The following is a 19,859-nucleotide window of genomic DNA, read 5'->3' on the forward strand; positions in this document are numbered from 1 at the left end:
AAGACATCCATTGTGACATACAAGTGTATCCGAAATGCAGCTGTAGTTGCCGTAGGCCTACACATCATTTTTCTGTGGGAGAGTTTCAGAAAAGCAAACTAAATCAAACTAAGTGCATGTTCTATATTCATAGCTGATGTGAAATGTCCTACATGGCAGAAGCCAATTAGAATCTGCCGCGAATAACAGTAAATGGCCATTCCCGAGAGCAACACACACACACGCACGCACACACACTAGAGCAGAATAGCAAGGACCGGTGACAAAGTAGGCTGTGTCGTTTTCATAATATTGACATCACTTTTACACATAACGACTATGTGTAATGAAATTGATAACAGAGTGAACGGTTCGTCCTGTACTACTGCGACATACAAAATGTCAAAAATGTTGGCCCTTCTGAAATGCAGCCATATACACAACTCTCATTTTGCACACAAGAAAGCACGCAATGTTGAAGAGAAGCCCGACACACACCGTAACCATCGATTAAGATCACTTCATTGGTCAATTGCACATAAGGTCCAACCAGAATTTGACTTCCGCTTTTAACCCAACTCCTCCAAAAGACACACACACAGCTGTTTTTTTGGAGAGGTATGGGGAGCTGTCACACTCGGAGCATAGGAGCTGTTCACTTGCAGACAGATTTCTCCTGTCGGAACCGGGATATGAACTGGTAGCCCTCTGATTGCTGGCTCGCCTCTCTAACCGCCAGGCTACCTGCCACCCCAGGACAATGGACAGAAGGCTACCACCAGTCAGTGTGATGAAAGGATAACGTTAGATGCACCAACCAAGAGGAGCACCAGGTCAGGGGTCATCTCCGAGCACAACCAATAGGCTACATTGGCCATTTTCTCAGCAAATAACGCACATCTGTCTATCTAACAATTGCAATTAGACCCGCAAAAGCAAGAAATTACATTAAGACTCAATTAAATCTAAAATATGCATTAAAGTAAAAAGCTAACGCCTAAACTATATATTACTTTTTTTTTTAAATGGACCAACAACCAGTCGGCTTACATGAGGGAAAACAAACGGTTTTAGCATTTAGAAGAGTTGCAGCCTCCTCTATGCTGTGTTGACCCGTGGAAGGAAAGATGTACTTCAGGGTGGAGAAGGAAGTTTTGCACAGTGCTGAAGCTGCCCCAAATGTTAATCCAAGTTTCAGTGCCTACAGCACAGGCGGCATTGCTGACAAAGGCCCGCTGTCATTTTGAAGAACACTGAGTGGGGTCCTTGTTGTAGCTGGGTGTGGTTGCGAGCCAAGCCACATTAAACTCAGCTTCCACTAGTTCAGTTTTGGTTTGATCCAACAAAGGCTTGACCTTGTTCACATCAAAATGTTTGGGCTCAGGATCCATGGCACACAGGCTCCACCAGTCGACTATTTGGTTTGCTAAATCGTGATGACATTTCCCCCAGCACGGCATCCAAAATGCTGAAAACAGTTGATCACTTCTCATATCCATCACCATGCTGACCCACTATGCTTTCAGTACTCTTGCAGAGTTTTACTGATGAGTCTCCATAGTTTGCTTGGAGCTGGTGTGCTCATGACCTCCTGGCATTCACCCGAAATCTTTTAGAATTCAGCATCATATCGCAGTTTATCAACGCACTCATAAGTACTGTGGACAAGTTTGACACCGGTGTGGAGATCAGTTGCTTCAGACTGCAGTAACTTATTAGGAGAGTCGAGGAGCCCCAGCATATTGTGAATTATTGTTAGCAATGAACTTAAACCTCTGCTCTGTCACTGTTTTCAATAAGCCTGTGGCCTTGAGTCTCACGTCTGTGCCATACGTGCAAGGAGATTCAAGCATCTCTGTGATGTTGTCACTTGATTTCAAAATGACTGACACACACCACAACCAAATACGATTCAATTTAGCATGCAATATTTTCTGCACACCCCCGTGTTTTTCCCAGACAACACTCTAGCTGATGCCAACATTTGTTAGCGCTGACTCTGATAGATAGATGCCCCCCCACAAAATAAAATAAAATGGGTGGGAAGCACCTGCCCCATAGATCCGTTCCTGTCTCCTCTCCTCTCATAAATATACAGTAGGTGTTGTTAAAATGGGAGTGTAGGTTATTTCTGACCAATTATATTTAAGGTCAGCAGTGTCAGTTATACATTTCCATATTATTATAATTTCACTGTGTTTTCCTTCTGCTAATGTACATATTATAATAAGGTGTTTCCCACGGGATAACTGTGAATCTGCTTCACTGTAACTGGCAAGTCAGGGTCAGAGGTAGAGAGAGAGAGAAGAGCATTGGGAAGAGAGAGGGATAGAGTGAGAGTGGAGAGAGAGTTGAAAGAGCGGTCGGGAGAGAGGAGTGGACAGAGAATCTATGTCCTTATTTGATATGCATGTGCACTACTTTGGCTAGCCTAGGCTGTTAGCTTGGATACTAGAATACAGCATAGCAGTTAGCTGTCAGACAGTGAGTCTGTCTTGTCTTTCAACACAGTTCTCTTATCGAATATGAATTTACACAAACACATAAAAATACACACACAAATGCACACACTCCGCCCTTTGATCTTTGTCAATGAGTCAGACACCACATCCACCATCACAGCTCCCCCAAACAAAGGGCACAGAAGTCAGTGTGAGTGTCAACTTCAAAGGTTCCTGTGAAGCATTGCTCATCCATCCTAAGACACCTAAACTCATACCGACATAGACACCAAAACACACACACAGGCATAAGCACACACTCCCATGGAATGACTGACCTCTATGAGAACATCAACAGCACAGTATTCAGACCTGTCAGTCATACACACACATGCAATTTGGTAAAAAAGTATGTTTTAATCGCTTATTAATAAATAATCATCCAAATTGTTATTAATGAAAACACTATATCTAACTTTACTAGTTACTTCTGTGAATGTTCATTATCCTCCCTCCTAATAAGGGAGGGACATTTGAAAATATCTTAAAGATATGTGGGTTTTTGGTAACAGAATGACAACACTAGGCAATATTTTTCTTACATTTACAGAAGGCCAATCATTTCTGCAAAACTAAATACACATGTTGATTGGCGGACGTCTTTACTTCAAGACTATTGTTTTTTATGGATTTCTAAAACCTTTTAAGACTTTTTCTGCTAGGTATTTTCTAAATTGTGTGTATATATATATATATACATACAGTGGGGAGAACAAGTATTTGATACACTGCCGATTTTGCAGGTTTTCCAACTTACAATGCATGTGGAGGTCTGTAATTTTTGTCATAGGTACACCTCAACGGTGAGAGACGGAAAAATCCAGAAAATCACATTGTATGATTTTTAAGTAATTCATTTGCATTTTATTGCATGACATAAGTATTTGAACACCTACCAACCAGTAAGAATTCCGGCTCTCACAGACCTGTTAGTTTTTCTTTGAGAAGCCCCCTGTTCTCCACTCATTACCTGTATTAACCGCACCTGTTTGAACTCGTTACCTGTATAAAAGATACCTGTCCACACACTCAATCAAACAGACTCCAACCTCTCCACAATTGTTTATTTTTTAAATTTTAAAAAGTTCTCATTTGCAACTGCGACCTGGCCAAGATAAAGCATAGCAGTGTGAACAGACAACACAGAGTTACACAAGGAGTAAACAATTAACAAGTCAATAACACAGTAGAAAAAAAAGAGAGTCCTATATACATTGTGTGCAAAAGGCATGAGGAGGTAGGCGAATAATTACAATTTTGCAGATTAACACTGGAGTGATAAATGATCAGATGGTCCAGTACATGTAGAGATATTGGTGTGCAAAAGAGCAGAAAAGTAAATAAATAAAAACAGTATGGGGATGAGGTAGGTAAAAATGGGCGGGCTATTTACCGATAGACTATGTACAGCTGCAGCGATCGGTTAGCTGCTCAGATAGCAGATGTTTGAAGTTGGTGAGGGAGATAAAAGTCTCCAACTTCAGCGATTTTTGCAATTCGTTCCAGTCACAGGCAGCAGAGAACTGGAACGAAAGGCGGCCAAATGAGGTGTTGGCTTTAGGGATGATCAGTGAGATACACCTGCTGGAGCACGTGCGGGTGGGTGTTGCCATCGTGACCAGTGAACTGAGATAAGGCGGAGCTTTACCTAGCATGGACTTGTAGATGACCTGGAGCCAGTGGGTCTGGCGACGAATATGTAGCGAGGGCCAGCCGACTAGAGCATACAGGTCGCAGTGGTGGGTGGTATAAGGTGCTTTAGTGACAAAACGGATGGCACTGTGATAAACTGGATCCAGTTTGCTGAGTAGAGTGTTGGAAGCTATTTTGTAGATGACATCGCCGAAGTTGAGGATCGGTAGGATAGTCAGTTTTACTAGGGTAAGTTTGGCAGCGTGAGTGAAGGAGGCTTTGTTGCGGAATAGAAAGCCGACTCTAGATTTGATTTTCGATTGGAGATGTTTTGATATGAGTCTGGAAGGAGAGTTTACAGTCTAGCCAGACACCTAGGTACTTATAGATGTCCACATATTCAAGGTCGGAACCATCCAGGGTGGTGATGCTAGTCAGGCGTGCGGGTGCAGGCAGCGAATGGTTGAAAAGCATGCATTTGATTTTACTAGCATTTAAGAGCAGTTGGAGGCCACAGAAGGAGTGTTGTATGGCATTGAAGCTCGTTTGGAGGTCAGATAGCACAGTGTCCAAGGATGGGCCGGAAGTATATAGAACGGTGTTGTCTGCGTAGAGGTGGATCAGGGAATCGCCCGCAGCAAGAGCAACATCATTGATATATACAGAGAAAAGAGTCGGCCCGAGAATTGAACCCTGTGGCACCCCCATAGAGACTGCCAGAGGACCGGACAGCATGCCCTCCGATTTGACACACTGAACTCTGTCTGCAACGTAGTTGATGAACCAGGAATGGCAGTCATCAGAAAAACCGAGGCTACTGAGTCTGCCAATAAGAATATGGTGATTGACAGAGTCGAAAGCCTTGGCAAGGTCGATGAAGACGGCTGCACAGTACTGTCTTTTATCGATGGCGGTTATGATATCGTTTAGTACCTTGAGCGTGGCTGAGGTGCACCCGTGACCGGCTCGGAAACCAGATTGCACAGCGGAGAAGGTACGGTGGGATTTGAGATGGTCAGTGACCTGTTTGTTGACTTGGCCTTAATAGGCAGGGCAGGATGGATATAGGTCTGTAACAGTTTGGGTCCAGGGTGTCTCCCCCTTTGAAGAGGGGGATGACTGCGGCAGCTTTCCAATCCTTGGGGATCTCAGACGATATGAAAGAGAGGTTGAACAGGCTGGTAATAGGGGTTGCGACAATGGCGGCGGATAGTTTCAGAAATAGAGGGTCCAGATTGTCAAGCCCAGCTGATTTATACGTGTCCAGGTTTTGCAGCTCTTTCAGAACATCTGCTACAGTGCCTTGCGAAAGTATTCGGCCCCCTTGAACTTTGCGACCTTTTGCCACATTTCAGGCTTCAAACATAAAGATATAAAACTGTATTTTTTTGTGAAGAATCAACAACAAGTGGGACACAATCATGAAGTGGAACGACATTTATTGGATATTTCAAACTTTTTTAACAAATCAAATGTTTATATGTCTATGGTTGCCTAGATTGGTTCTCAATCAGAGGCAGCTGTTTATCATAGTCCTTGGGTATTTTGTGGGTTGTTATTCTATGTTTAGTTGCCTGTCTGCACTAGCCATATTAGCTTCACGGTTCATTTTGTTGATTTGTAAAGTTTGTTCAGTGTTCTCTCTTTCATTTAAAGAAGTATGTATTCATATCACGCTGCACCTTGGTCTCCTCCATATGATGACCGTGACAAGATGTCTCACTTTTATTTATTTTTTATTTAACCTTTATTTAACCAGGTAGGCAAGTTGAGAACAAGTTCTCATTTACAACTGCGACCTGGCCAAGATAAAGCAAAGCGGTTCGACACATATAACAACACAGAGTTACACATGGAGTAGCTAGTGAGGGAGATAAGTGTTTCCAGTTTCAGAGATTTTTGTAGTTCATTCCAGTCATTGGCAGCAGAGAACTGGAAGGAGAGGCGGCCAAAGGAGGAATTGGCTTTGGGGGTAACAAGTGAGATATACCTGCTGGAACGCGTGCTACGGGTGGGTGGGTGCTGTATAATGATATCAGACAGGCGCTGCCCAGACGAAGCCCAAAACAAACACATGTGTATATATAACACAGGGATATAACCCAAACAAAAGAGTGAGCTGTAAACATGGGACGAGACCCATAATAACAAGTGCACAACAACATGTAGCACGAAAGCCGATACAACAGAGCACAGGTACTCACAATACCAATAGACATGGGACAATAATCGACAAGGACAATGCAGAAGAGAGGGCACATAGATACACATACTAATAAGGGGGAATGGGAACCAAGTGTGCGAAATGAGAGAAGATAGTCCGGGGTTGATGGTAATGAATCCAGTTCAGTGACGCCTAGAAGGCCGGTGACGTAGACCTCGGGAGCTGGTGAACGGAATGGTCAGCAGTACCGGGGGGGATCCGTGACAAGATGTTTCTACAACTTCATTGGAGTCCACCTGTGGTCCAATCAAGATTGGACATGATTTGGAAAGGTTACATTCCTGTCTCTATAAGGTCCCACAGTTGACAGTGCATGTCAGAGCACAAACCAAGCCAGGTCAAAGGAATTTGACCGTAGAGCTTTGTGTCGAGGCAAAGATCTGGGGAAGTGTACCAAGAAATGTCTGCTCATTGAAGGTCCCCAAGAACACAGTGGCCTCCATCATTCTTAAATGGAAGAAGTTTGGAACCACCAATGACTCTACCTAGAGCTGGATGCCCGGCGAAACTGAGCAATCTGGGGAAAAGGAATGGCCTTACGGAAGAGCTCAGTGATGAGGTTTTGATGTTGGTGTGCTCTGCCTTTTTTTTCTCCACACATAGTGTTGTGTGTTCCTTCCAAACAACTCAACAGTAGGTTAATCTGTCCACAGAATATTTTGCAGTTGCACTGTGGAACATCCATGTGCACTTTTGCAAACTTCAGACATGCAGCAATGGGTTTTTTTGGACAGCAGTGGCTTCTTCCGTGATGTCCTCCCATGAACACCATTCTTGTTTAGTGTTGTACGTATCATAGACTTGTCAACAGAGATGTTAGCATGTTCCAGAGATTTCTGTAAGTCTTTAGTTTTTTTCTTAGATTTATCTTAACCTCATTGAGCATTTTGCACTGTGCTCTTGCAGTCATCTTTGCAGGACTGCCCCTCCTAGGGAGAGTAGCAACAGTGCTGAACTTTCTCCATTTATAGACAATTTGTCTTACCATGGACTGATGAACATCAAGGCTTTTAGAGATACTTTTGTAAACCTTTCCAGCTTTATGCAAGTCAACAATTCTTAATCTTAGGTCTTCTGAGATCTCCTTTGTTCAAGGCATGGTTCACATCAGAAAATGCTTCTTGTGAATAGCAAACTCAAATTTTGTGAGTGTTTTTTATAGGGCAAGGCAGCTCTAACCAACATCTCCAATCTCATCTCATTGATTGGACTCCAGGTTAGCTGACTCTTGAATCCAAGGGGCTTTTGGAAAAGTCATTAGCCTAGGTGTTCACATACTTTTTCCAACCTACACTGTAAATGTTTAAATTATGTATTCAATATAGACAAAAAAATATATATAATTTGTGTGCTTTTAGTTTAGCTTCTCTTGGGTAGAGGGCAGTCTTTTCACGTCTGGATGAAAAGCGTGCCCAAAGTAAACTGCCTGATACTCAGGCCCAGAAGGTAGGATATGCAAATAATTGGTAGATTTGGATAGAAACCCCTCTAAAGTTTCTAAAACCGTTAAAATTATGTCTGTGAGTATAACAGAACTGATATGGCAGGCGAAACCCCGAGGACAAACCATCCCCAAAAACTATTTTTCAGCCTACTACTGTTTTCAATGGCTGTCACTTTTATTATAAGGAAAAATCCTCCGAGATTGCAGTTCCTAGGGCTTCCACTAGATGTCAACAGTCTTTATAAAGAGTTTCATGCTGGTTTTTGGAAAAATTAGCCAGAAATTGTAGTTTCTCTAGGTGGCTCCCATTTTGGCTGTAGTGTTTCCAAGCGCATGGAAGAGAGCACGTTCTTTGTTATTTTTCTTCGGTAAAGACAATAACGATTCTCCGTCTTAAATTTGATCATTTATTTACGTATTAGGGTACCTAAGGTTTGATTATAAACGTTGTTTGACTTGTTTGGAAAAGTAATGTTTGAGATTCATTTTGTAGGCATTTTGATGGAGGGAAACTGGGTGGATTATTGACTGAAGCGCGCCAGCTAAACTGAGTTTTTATGGATATAAAGAAGGACATTATCGAACAAAAGGACCATTTGTGATGTAACTGGGAACTTTTGGAGTGCCAACAGAAGAAGATCATCAAAGGTAAGGCATTTATTATATCGCTATTTATGACTTTCGTGGCGCACCTGCCTGGTTGAAATATGTTTTTCATGCTTTTGTATGCAGGGGCGCTGTCCTCCGATAATCGCATGGTGTGTTTTCGCCGTAAAGCCTTTTTGAAATCTGACACAGCGGCCGATTTAACAAGAAGTTGATCTTTATTTTGATGTATTAATTACACTTGTGATTTTATGAAAGTTAAATATTTATAATTCTGTAGTTTGAATTTCACGCTCTACAATTTCACCGGATGTTGGCCAGGTGGGATGCTACCAACTTAATGAGTCCTGATTGTTGGAGTCATGCTTTCACACACAGTCGTGGGTGAACAGGGAGTACATGAGGGGACAAAGCACGCACACCTGAAGGGCCCCAGTGTTGAGCATCAGTGTGGAGGATGTGTTGTTGCCTACCCTTACCACCTGGAGGCGGCCCATCAGGAAGTCCAGCATCCAGTTGCAGAGGGAGGTGTTTAGTCCCAGGGTCCTTAGCTTAGTGATGAGCTTTGTGGGCTCTATGATGTTGAATGGTGAGCAGTAGTCAATGAACAGCATTCTCAAATACAGTGGGGCAAAAAAGTATTTAGTCAGCCACCAATTGTGCAAGTTCTCCCACTTAAAAAGATGAGAGGCCTGTAATTTTCATCATAGGTACACTTCAACTATGACAGACAAAATGAGAAAAGTAAATCCAGAAAATCACATCGTAGGATTTTTAATGAATTTATTTGCAAATTATGGTGGAAAATAAGTATTTGGTCACCTACAAACAAGCAAGATTTCTGGCTCTCACAGACCTGTAACTTCTTCTCTTGCGACGAGCAAACCCGTATCCGGGAGCGCAATCATAGCCTCAAAAGCATTAGCATAACGCAACTTTTCCTATTCATGAAAATCGCAAATGAAATGAAATAAATATATTCAAACACAAGCTTAGCCTTTTGTTAACAACACTGTCATCTCAGATTTTCAAAATATGCGTTACAGCATTTGTGTAAGTTTATCATGGCATAATGCTATGCTAGGCTCTGCTGGCAGCAGGCAACATTTTCACAAAAATAAGAAAAGCAACCAAATTAAATAATTTACCTTTGAAGAACTTCGGATGCTTTCACTCAGGAGACTCCCAGTTAGATAGCAAATGTTCCTTTTTTCCCAAAATATTATTTTTGTAGGCGAAATAGCTCCCATTTCTTCATCATACTTGGCTGAGAAATCGACCGGAAAATGCTGCAACTATAACGGCAAACGTTTTTCAAAATTTTCTCCATGATATCGACAGAAACACGGCAAACGTTGTTTAGGATCCATCCTCAAGGTGTTTTTAACATATATATTCAATAATATATCCGTTGAGGCAATTGGTTTCTCATAAGAAGCGATTGGAAAAATGGCTACCTCAGTATTTTACGCAAGATTTTCTGCGGCAGACACCATGTGACCACATGCTATATGTGGTCCCTTACAGCCATTCTTCAATGGAAATGCCTGAAAAGACATCACAATGCTGTAGACACCCTGGGTAAAACGTGGAAAACGTAAGCTCATTCGTAGCTCATTCACAGCCATATAAGGAGTCATTGGCATGAGGCGGTTTCAAAAAATGCGTCACTTCCTGGTTGGATTTTTATCTGGGTTTCGCCTGTAACATCAGTTCTGTGGCACTCACAGACAATATCTTTGCAGTTTTGGAAGCGTCAAAGTGTTTTCTTTCTAAAGCTGTTAATTATATGCATAGTCAAGCATCTTTTCATGACAAAATATCTTGTTTAAAACGTTTTTCATCCAAAAAATTTAATTTTAATTTAATAATAATAATAATTTAATTTTAAATTTTTAATAGCGCCCCCTAATGCATAACTGGTTAAGAGGCTCCTCTGTCCTCCACTCGTTACCTGTATTAATGGCACCTGTTTGAACTTGTTATCAGTATAAAAGACACCTATCCACAACCTCCAACAGTCACACTCCAAACTCCACTATGGCCAAGACCAAAGAGCTGTCAAACAAAATTGTAGACCTGCACCAGGCTGGGACGACTGAATCTGCAATAGGTAAGCAGCTTGGTTTGAAGAAATCAACTGTGGGAGCAATTATTAGGAAATGGAAGACATACAAGACCACTGATAATCTCCCTCGATCTGGGGCTCCACGCAAGATCTCACCCCGTGGGGTCAAAATGATCACAAGAACGGTGAGCAAAAATCCCAGAACCACTCGGGGGGGACCTAGTGAATGACCTGCAGAGAGCTGGGACCAAAGTAACAAAGCCTACCATCAGTAACACACTACGCCGCCAGGGACTCAAATCCTGCAGTGCCAGACGTGTCCCCCTGCTTAAGCCAGTACATGTCCAGGCCCGTCTGAAGTTTGCTAGAGAGCATTTTGATGATCCAGAAGAAGATTGGGAGAATGTCATATGTCATATGGTCAGATGAAACCAAAATATAACTCTTTGGTAAAAACTCAACTCGTCGTGTTTGGAGGACAAAGAATGCTGAGTTGCATCCAAAGAACACCATACCTACTGTGAAGCATGGGGGTGGAAACATCATGCTTTGGGGCTGTTTTTCTGCAAAGGGACCAGGACGACTGATCCGTGTAAAGGAAAGAATGAATGGGGCCATGGATCGTGAGATTTTGAGTGAAAACCTCCTTCCATCAGCAAGGGCATTGAAGATTAAACGTGGCTGGGTCTTTCAGCATGACAATGATCCTTAACACACCGCCCAGGCAACGAAGGAGTGGCTTTGTAAGAAGCATTTCAAGGTCCTGGAGTGGCCTAGCCAGTCTCCAGATCTCAACCCCATAGAAAATCTTTGGAGGGAGTTGAAAGTCTGTGTTGCCCATTAACAGCCCCAAAACATCACTGCTCTAGAGGAGATCTGCATGGAGGAATGGGCCAAAATACCAGCAAGTGTGTGAAAACCTTGTGAAAACGTTTGACCTCTGTCATTACCAACAAAGGGTATATAACAAAGTATTGAGATACACTTTTGTTTTTGACCAAATACTTATTTTCCACCATAATTTGCAAATAAATTCATAAAAAAATCCTACAATGTGATTTTCTGGATTTTTTTCTCTCATTTTGTCTGTCATAGTTGAAGTGTACCTATGATGAAATTTACAGGCCTCTCTCATCTTTTTAAGTGGGAGAACTTGCACAATTGGTGGCTGACTAAATACTTTTTTGCCCCACTGTAGGTGTCCCCTTTGTCCAGGTGGGAAAGGGCAGTGAGGACTGCAATAGAGATTGCATCATCTGTGGATCTGTTGGGGCAGTGTGCGAATTGGAGTGGGTCTAGTGTTTCTGGGATGATGGTGATGTGAGCCATGACCAGCCTTTCAAAGCACTTCATGGCTACTGACGTGATGCTATGGGGCAGTAATCCTTCAGGCAGGTTACCTTCACTTTCTTGGGCACAGTGCTATGGTGGTCTGTTTGAAACGTGTAGGTATTACAGAGGGAGAGGTTGGAAATGTCAGTGAAGACAATTGCCAATGTGGAATCATGTAGTAAGCAAACATACGGACATATGGAATCATATAGTAACCAAAAAAGTGTTAAACACATCAAAATATATTTTAGATTTGAGCTTCTTCAAAGCAGCCACCTTCTGCCTTGATGACAACTCTTGGCATTCTCTCAACCAGCTTTTTATTTTTTACCTTTATTTAACTAGGCAAGTCAGGTTAGAACAAATTCTTATTTTACAATGACAGCCTATCCCGGCCAAACCCTCCCCTAACCCGGACAACGCTGTGCCAATTGTGCACCGTCCTATGGGACTCCCGATTACAGCTGGTTGTGATACAGCCCGGGATCAAACCAGGGTCTGTAGTGACGCATCTAGCACTGAGATGCAGTACCTTAGACCACTGCACCTCTCGGGAGCTTCATGAGGTAGTCAAATGGAATGCATTTCAATTAACAAGTGTGCCTTGTTAAAAGTTAATTATCGCAGCATTCTGCAGCAATATGCCATTCCATCTGGTTTGCGTTTAGTGGGACGATCATTTGATTTTGAATAAGACAATGACCCAAAACACACCTCTAGGCTATGTAAGGGCTATTTGACCAAGGAGAGTGATGGAGTGCTGCATCAAATCACCCGAACTCAACCCAATTGAGATGGTTTGGAATGAGTTGGAACGCAGAGTGAAGGAAAAGCAGCCAACAAGTGCTCAGCATATGTTGGAACTCCTTCAAGACTGTTGGAAAATAGATTTTGATTTGTTTAACTCTTTTTTTGCTTACTACATGGTTCCATATGTGTTATTTCATAGTGTTGATGTCTTCACTATTATTCTATAATGTAGAAAACATAAGAATAAAGAAAAAGCCTTGAATGAGTAGGTGTGTCCAAACATTTGACTAGTATTGTACACATAGTGTATGAAAATGCTGCATGTCATTTTTTAAAAATCTCTCTATATTGTTTATGTCCTCTGGATTTGAGAAGACGAGTTCAATGGTAAGCCTATCAGGTTGCCTAAATTCTCGCACAGCATCTAGCCTAGGTTACTCGATGCTATTTCACTGACTTATGATCACTTTTTTTCTCTGGCCTCCATTGATTTAGTCACCCTTATTTTGACCATCCTACAACGGGAAAAACGCCAATGAATGTTGAACGAATTATGATAGAGCCATGACGTTTTGGCCATTGGTTTTCTTAGAGGATCATCTACACAATTACCCATTGGTCAAAATATGTGTTTTTGATTGGACACCCTATACCAAGCTAGGAAGCTGATGTCATATAGAAATATGTGTTTTTCATGTTAATGGTAGGGCAGAAAGAAATAGTATACTGCTTTTGACCAGGGTACATATGGCTCTGGTCCAACGTAGTGCACAATATAGGGAACAAGGATAGGGAACAAGGTGCCATTTAGGACATAAAATTGAAAATAACTCTAATTAGAATCGAGGAAGACCGGTTGAGGGAAATATTCACAACTGAGAAAGGCCCTTTTTGTTTCTCTTTTGAGTTTCTCTTTTGAGTTTCTCTTTTGAGTTTCTCTTTTGAGTTTCTCTTTTGAGTGCACATCGGCGACTTTGAACGTCCTTGGTGGGTTTTTTAATGGGCATTGAGACAAAACTGGAAGATATCAACAGGACATTCATGCTCGGCTCACATTCCCTTCCCCGTGAGAGACTGAAAATGTAAAGCAAATAATGATCTCTGTGCGTTTCTTTTTCCACTGGCTACCTATGCCTGCGGAGGTGTCTGGCACTCTATAGTACAAAGCAGATAGCTACTGTTTGGCCTTGGTTAACACCACCTCATAGCCTTACATAGCCTCATTCACAATGCAATGAAAGACGGCTTACTTTTGGCTTGAGGTTTTTATTCAACCTTCCATTATCATTGGCTTGTGTCGAAGTCTATTATTCCCCCTCTCAAATCAATTGGAGAGGACTGTGACAATGGATGGTAGGTTGGGATTGAGACTCTTCAACAGCAACAAGTAGTTGCTGGGTAGATAATCAATAACCATTGTAATTCAAAACAACTGATTCAACTTATTTTCAAACTACAAAAAACTATATCTCCCATAAAATAGCCTTACAATATGATCATAATGCTTACTGTAAGTACTATAGTGGGTGGTTCCAATGGCTTCGTGGGTTAGAGCATGATGCGGGCAATATTAGGGTTGTGGGTTTGATTCCTGCATAGGCAGCGTATGTACAAAACATTATCGTCACCTGCTCTTTCCAATACATAGATTGACCAGGTGAAAGCTATGATCCCGTATTGATGTCACTTGTTAAATCCACTTCAATCAACTGCAAAGCTGCTGGGTTTTTCATGCACACACTGCTGGATTTTTCACGCTCAACAGTTTCCCGTGTGTATCAAGAATGGGCCACCACCCAAAGGACATCCAGCCAACTTGACACAACTGTGGAAAGCATTGGAGTCCCTGCGGAACGCTTTCGACACCTTGCAGAGTCCACGTCCTGACGAATTGAGGCTGTTCTGAGGGCAAAAGTGGGGTGTGCAACTCAATATTAGGAAGGTGTCCATAATGTTTTGTACACTCTGTGTATGTGTCCCTGAAATGGCGATATTACGAGGAATGTTTTTCATCTGCCTGTGTGTGTGTGCATGTAGGTCAAGACTGGCTGATTTCCATACCACCTGTCAGATGACTGGTCACTCCATCAACAGCTGTCCCCATGATAACTACCACGGCTGCCTAATGGCCTATGTAGGCCTCATTGGTGAGTACATACACACCCTCTCTCGCAACTCGATCCCCAAAGAAAACGCCATACCTTACCATAACTGCAGATTTATTTATTTATTTATTTATTTATTTTACCTTTATTTAACCAGGTAGGCAAGTTGAGAACAAGTTCTCATTTACAATTGCGACCTGGCCAAGATAAAGCAAAGCAGTTCGACAGATACAACGACACAGAGTTACACATGGAGTAAAACAAACATACAGTCAATAATACAGTGTAAACAAGTCTATATACAATGTGAGCAAATGAGGTGAGAAGGGAGGTAAAGGCAAAAAAGGCCATGGTGGCAAAGTAAATACAATATAGCAAGTAAAACACTGGAATGGTAGTTTTGCAATGGAAGAATGTGCAAAGTAGAAATAAAAATAATGGGGTGCAAAGGAGCAAAATAAATAAATAAAAATGAAATACAGTTGGGAAAGAGGTAGTTGTTTGGGCTAAATTATAGGTGGGCTATGTACAGGTGCAGTAATCTGTGAGCTGCTCTGACAGTTTTTTGTAGTTCGTTCCAGTCATTGGCAGCAGAGAACTGGAAGGAGAGGCGGCCAAAGAAAGAATTGGTTTTGGGGGTGACCAGAGAGATATACCTGCTGGAGCGTGTGCTACAGATGGGAGATGCTATGGTGACCAGCGAGCTGAGATAAGGGGGGACTTTACCTAGCAGGGTCTTGTAGATGACATGGAGCCAGTGGGTTTGGCGACGAGTATGAAGCGAGGGCCAGCCAACGAGAGCGTACAGGTCGCAATGGTGGGTAGTATATGGGGCTTTGGTGATAAAACGGATTGCACTGTGATAGACTGCATCCAATTTGTTGAGTAGGGTATTGGAGGCTATTTTGTAAATGACATCGCCAAAGTCGAGGATTGGTAGGATGGTCAGTTTTACAATGGTATGTTTGGCAGCATGAGTGAAGGATGCTTTGTTGCGAAATAGGAAGCCAATTCTAGATTTAACTTTGGATTGGAGATGTTTGATATGGGTCTGGAAGGAGAGTTTACAGTCTAACCAGACACCTAAGTATTTGTAGTTGTCCACGTATTCTAAGTCAGAGCCGTCCAGAGTAGTGATGTTGGACAGGCGGGTAGGTGCAGGTAGCGATCGGTTGAAGAGCATGCATTTAGTTTTACTTGTATTTAAGAGCAATTGGAGGCCACGGAAGGAGAGTTGTATGGCATTGAAGCTTGCCTGGAGGGTTGTTAACACAGTGTCCAAAGAAGGGCCGGAAGTATACAGAATGGTGTCGTCTGCGTAGAGGTGGATCAGATACAGAGATATGACATGGCTTGCCATTTTAAATATGGCGTGTGGGGCCGTCTGAAGATCATGGAGTGTTCCACATAATTTTCTGTATGTTAGTAAAACTGTGAGTAATTAAAACCGAAACTAACCTTGATTTTTGTTCAATTTAGGCATTGGAGTTATTCTTTGGCTTTAATTCCGAGTGGTTACGGTGGTTAAGGTTTAGGGTAGGTTTAAAACAGAAAAAAAACATTACTAAACGATTGCCTAGCACTGGGATTGAAAACACGATGCTCGGTTGAAGACCATTCTCAACCCTATCCCCAGAGGCCTAGCTCGTCGCAAGCCTACTAGATGGTATTAGGGGCTCGCTTTCACCCCTTGCCATAATTTCGTCATTTCAAATATGCCTAAATATGCCGTAGTCCACTAGAGTTTGGCTTCCTCTCTCCATTTAACAGCAATTCGCTGTAGGGTATCCCAGCAGAAGCGTTCTTCAAACGTACTCTTGGTTCTGAATATTGTCTACTCCCTCCCTCTGTCCAGGGTCTGATGTGACTCCTAACTACATGGACAGCAGTCCCAGTAACAGCACCATCTCTCCCTGGTGCTCCTGCAGAGGGACTGGTAACCAAGAACAGGAGTGTGACGCCTTCCTCAGAGACTTCACACACAACACCTGCCTCAGTGAGTGGAATGCAAGTGTGTGTGTGTGTGTGTGTGTGTGTGTGTGTGTGTGTGTGTGTGTGTGTGTGTGTGTGGTTGTGTCCCTCTGTTTCTTTTTCTAACAGTGACCTAGCTGTAATACCTGCACTCCATCTAGCCTTTCTCTTCTTTCTTCTTCTCTCTCTCGCCTGCCTGTTTCTGTAGAGAATTCCATCCAGGCGTTTGGCTATGGATCAGAGGGGAGTGTACTTCCCGTCACAGAGTCTTTGGCCACGCCCTTTCCTCCCATACAGCCACCCCTCAACTCTAAGCCAGCTCCTTCTCTCCAAGCCAATGACATCCAGCCTCTGGATAGCGCTTGTGTCTTCTCAACCTGTGCCAACCTTAAGGTGTGTGCCTGTGTGTGCGTGTCAATGGTTATCAATAGTGACGTTAGTTCATGTGACGTATCTACTTTCATAGTGTATGTATAAATGATTTAATCATCCGACACTTGACCGGCTGAGGAAATATCTAGTCCTGACGTTCTAAATATTCCGTAACTGGGATGGAGGCTGGAGGGGAAATACACACACGGACAGAACACATCAGGGTAACTGTGAGATGGATGGAAATATTCATGCTGTGTGTACATGGATGAGTGTGTGTGTGTATACTGGACTGTATGTTTAAACTGTCAACGGCCTGCAGCTGGCAGTCTAATCCCAGGACTTCTGTCTCCTGCACGGAACCCCTGACATTCAGACTGATCACGAAGAGGTCGGGGGGAGGGAGGTGTGTGTGTGTTTGTGTGAGTGTGTTTGTTTGTTATACTAGTTATTTATCTCTCAGTTCTCTGCTCTCTATTGTTCTCTTGATTTCCTGACCATGAAAAGAGCTCTTCCTGTTCCGAGAGGAGATAAGATCTGATTGGCTCTCCCACCCAGGAGATGGGCAGGGATATGCTAACGAGACCCATAGAGTCGCTGATGGGGGGGGGGGGGGGCGAGAGAGACTGTTCCTCTGGCAGTGTGAGGAGTTAATCACAGACTTCGTTCTCTCCTCCTGTAACTGCATTTAAAACATGAGCTGATAATGTGAGGAATCATCTGCAGTGTATATATATATGTGTGTGTTGTTGCTTATGCTGTGTGTACGTCGATGCTGATGGCGTGTTTTTTTTTCCAGGATGGAGGACAAAAGTGCATTCCTTCCAATGACTTCGAGTGTGAAGAGGTGAGCATGAGTGTTTGCGCATTGGTGTGTGTGTGTGTGTCTCTTTGACTGTGACAGAACTCATAACAGGTTTTCTGAAAGCAGCAGCCCTCCATCTCTCCTCCTCCGTGACACTGTCCATTTCTCTCTCCTCCACGTTCTGTCCATCTGTCATATCTGCTTTACTCTTCTCTGCATCTCCATCTACTCTGTCCATCCATCCATCTATAAACATCTTCATCACTATGTTCATCCATCCATCTATTCACTCATAACTCAACCCTGTCATGCTGCTCTTTCTCTCATCTTCGCTCTCTTTTCAAAGCACATTTACATCAGTACATCATGACTAATTCTCTTTCTCCCTCTTTTTCTCTCTCTCCAATTACCTTTACATGACCTCTCTTTACCCCCCCCCCCCCCTTCTCTCTCTCTCTCCCTCTCAGGCATTATTGGCCCAGGGTTCAATGGACTCTGAGGGAGAGGAGGAGAAAGCCCAGAGGTCTGCAGCAGCCTCTGGACCCCTGGGTGTGAGAGGGTGTGTGAGTGTGTATGTGACCATGCTGGGGCTTCTGCTCCAGGCTCTGTAGCACACATACTCACCTGACCCCTAATCTATAAATCCCTTCCTCGGGTTCAGACAGGAAGCTAGAACGCCACGCACAGGAACTTCTGTGACATCCCATCCTCCACTGCCATGTCAACCCAAACAATAACAACAACATCAATAGAAGAGCCGAGAGAAGAGGAGAGCAGAGGATAAGAGAGGAGCAAAGTGAGGATGGAGAGGAGAAGTGAGGAGATGATGAGGATAAGAGAGGAGGGGAGGGAGAAGAGATGGGCACTGATCCTACAGCACAGAGAGAAAGAGAACAATAGAGAGAACATGAGACAGATGCTGAATCGACTGAAGGATGTTTTGATGGATCACCAGAGAGACTTGAGCCTCTGATTCTGTCCTATTCTCCTACCCGAAACATTGAGGACTGAGTTCTACATTACCGTACTTTGTATTGATGCTTTTCTGAGTGCATGGACACTTTGGCTGAGCTGGCAGTTCTGATGTCTTAACTGGTAGAGAGTACAATGAGCTTGTGAAGTGTGTTGCCAACAGACGCACTTGTTAAAATAATGGGAGACTGCACCTCCAGAAATTCATGCTCATACACATTTTAAAAGAGACTGTAAACCTCAAGTGCGGAGAATGGGACAGAGCAACAATCAAGGAGAGGACTAATGTGCTAGAGCCAATGACTATATACTTTGATTGAATGGACTATACTGACATTGGACCGGACAGTACTGACTATTGTGATTGGAGCAGAAAGTCCAGAGAGGCGGGACTGTTCCTCTGTCTCTTACCTCAGTAATACACATCACCTTCACACACAGAGACACAAATCACACCCTTGCATCTCTCTCTCTCGCTCCCTATAGTCTTCACTGCCTGGTAGACAGGGTTAACACACATGTGTTACACATGTGCGAACACACATTCAAATATATACATACATACATACATACACATACATACATACATACATACATACATACATACATACATACATACATACATACATACATACATACATACATACATACATACATACATACATACATACATACATACATACATACATACATACATACATACATACATACATACATACATACATACATACAGCTGAAGTCAGAAGTTTACATACACTTAGGTTAGAGTGATTAAAACTAGTTTTTTAACCACTCCACAAATTTCTTGGCAAGTCAGTTAGGACATCTACTTTGTCATTTTTCCAACAATTGTTTACAAACAGATTACTTCACTTATAATTCACTGTATCACAATTCCAATGGGTCAGAAGTTTACATACACTAAGTTTACTTTGCCTTTTAAACAGCTTGGAGAATTCCAGAAAATTATGTCATGTCTTTAGAAGCTTCTGATAGGCTAATTGACATCATTTGAGTCAATTGGAGGAGTACCTGTGGATGTATTTCAAGGCCTACCTTCAAACTCAGTGCCTCTTTGCTTGACATCATGGTAAAATC

The 19,859-nt window shown here is 42.7% G+C and overlaps 1 protein-coding gene across 1 annotated transcript in view; it reads left to right on the forward strand.

Annotated features, from left to right (window-relative positions):
• Nucleotides 1-19,371, forward strand: part of LOC109873557 (GDNF family receptor alpha-2-like) — a 74,309-nt gene extending 54,938 nt beyond the window's left edge. Inside the window, exons 6-10 of the mRNA XM_031809591.1 lie at nucleotides 14,574-14,683; nucleotides 16,497-16,637; nucleotides 16,821-17,005; nucleotides 17,784-17,831; nucleotides 18,257-19,371. Coding sequence (XP_031665451.1) covers nucleotides 14,574-14,683; nucleotides 16,497-16,637; nucleotides 16,821-17,005; nucleotides 17,784-17,831; nucleotides 18,257-18,400 — 628 coding nt within the window. The 3' untranslated portion in view covers nucleotides 18,401-19,371. The remainder of the gene's footprint in view (nucleotides 1-14,573; nucleotides 14,684-16,496; nucleotides 16,638-16,820; nucleotides 17,006-17,783; nucleotides 17,832-18,256) is intronic.
• Nucleotides 19,372-19,859: the final 488 nt, after the last annotated feature.

Source organism: Oncorhynchus kisutch, linkage group LG29 (assembly GCF_002021735.2).
Source record: "Oncorhynchus kisutch isolate 150728-3 linkage group LG29, Okis_V2, whole genome shotgun sequence".
Taxonomy (NCBI): Eukaryota; Metazoa; Chordata; class Actinopteri; order Salmoniformes; family Salmonidae; genus Oncorhynchus; species Oncorhynchus kisutch.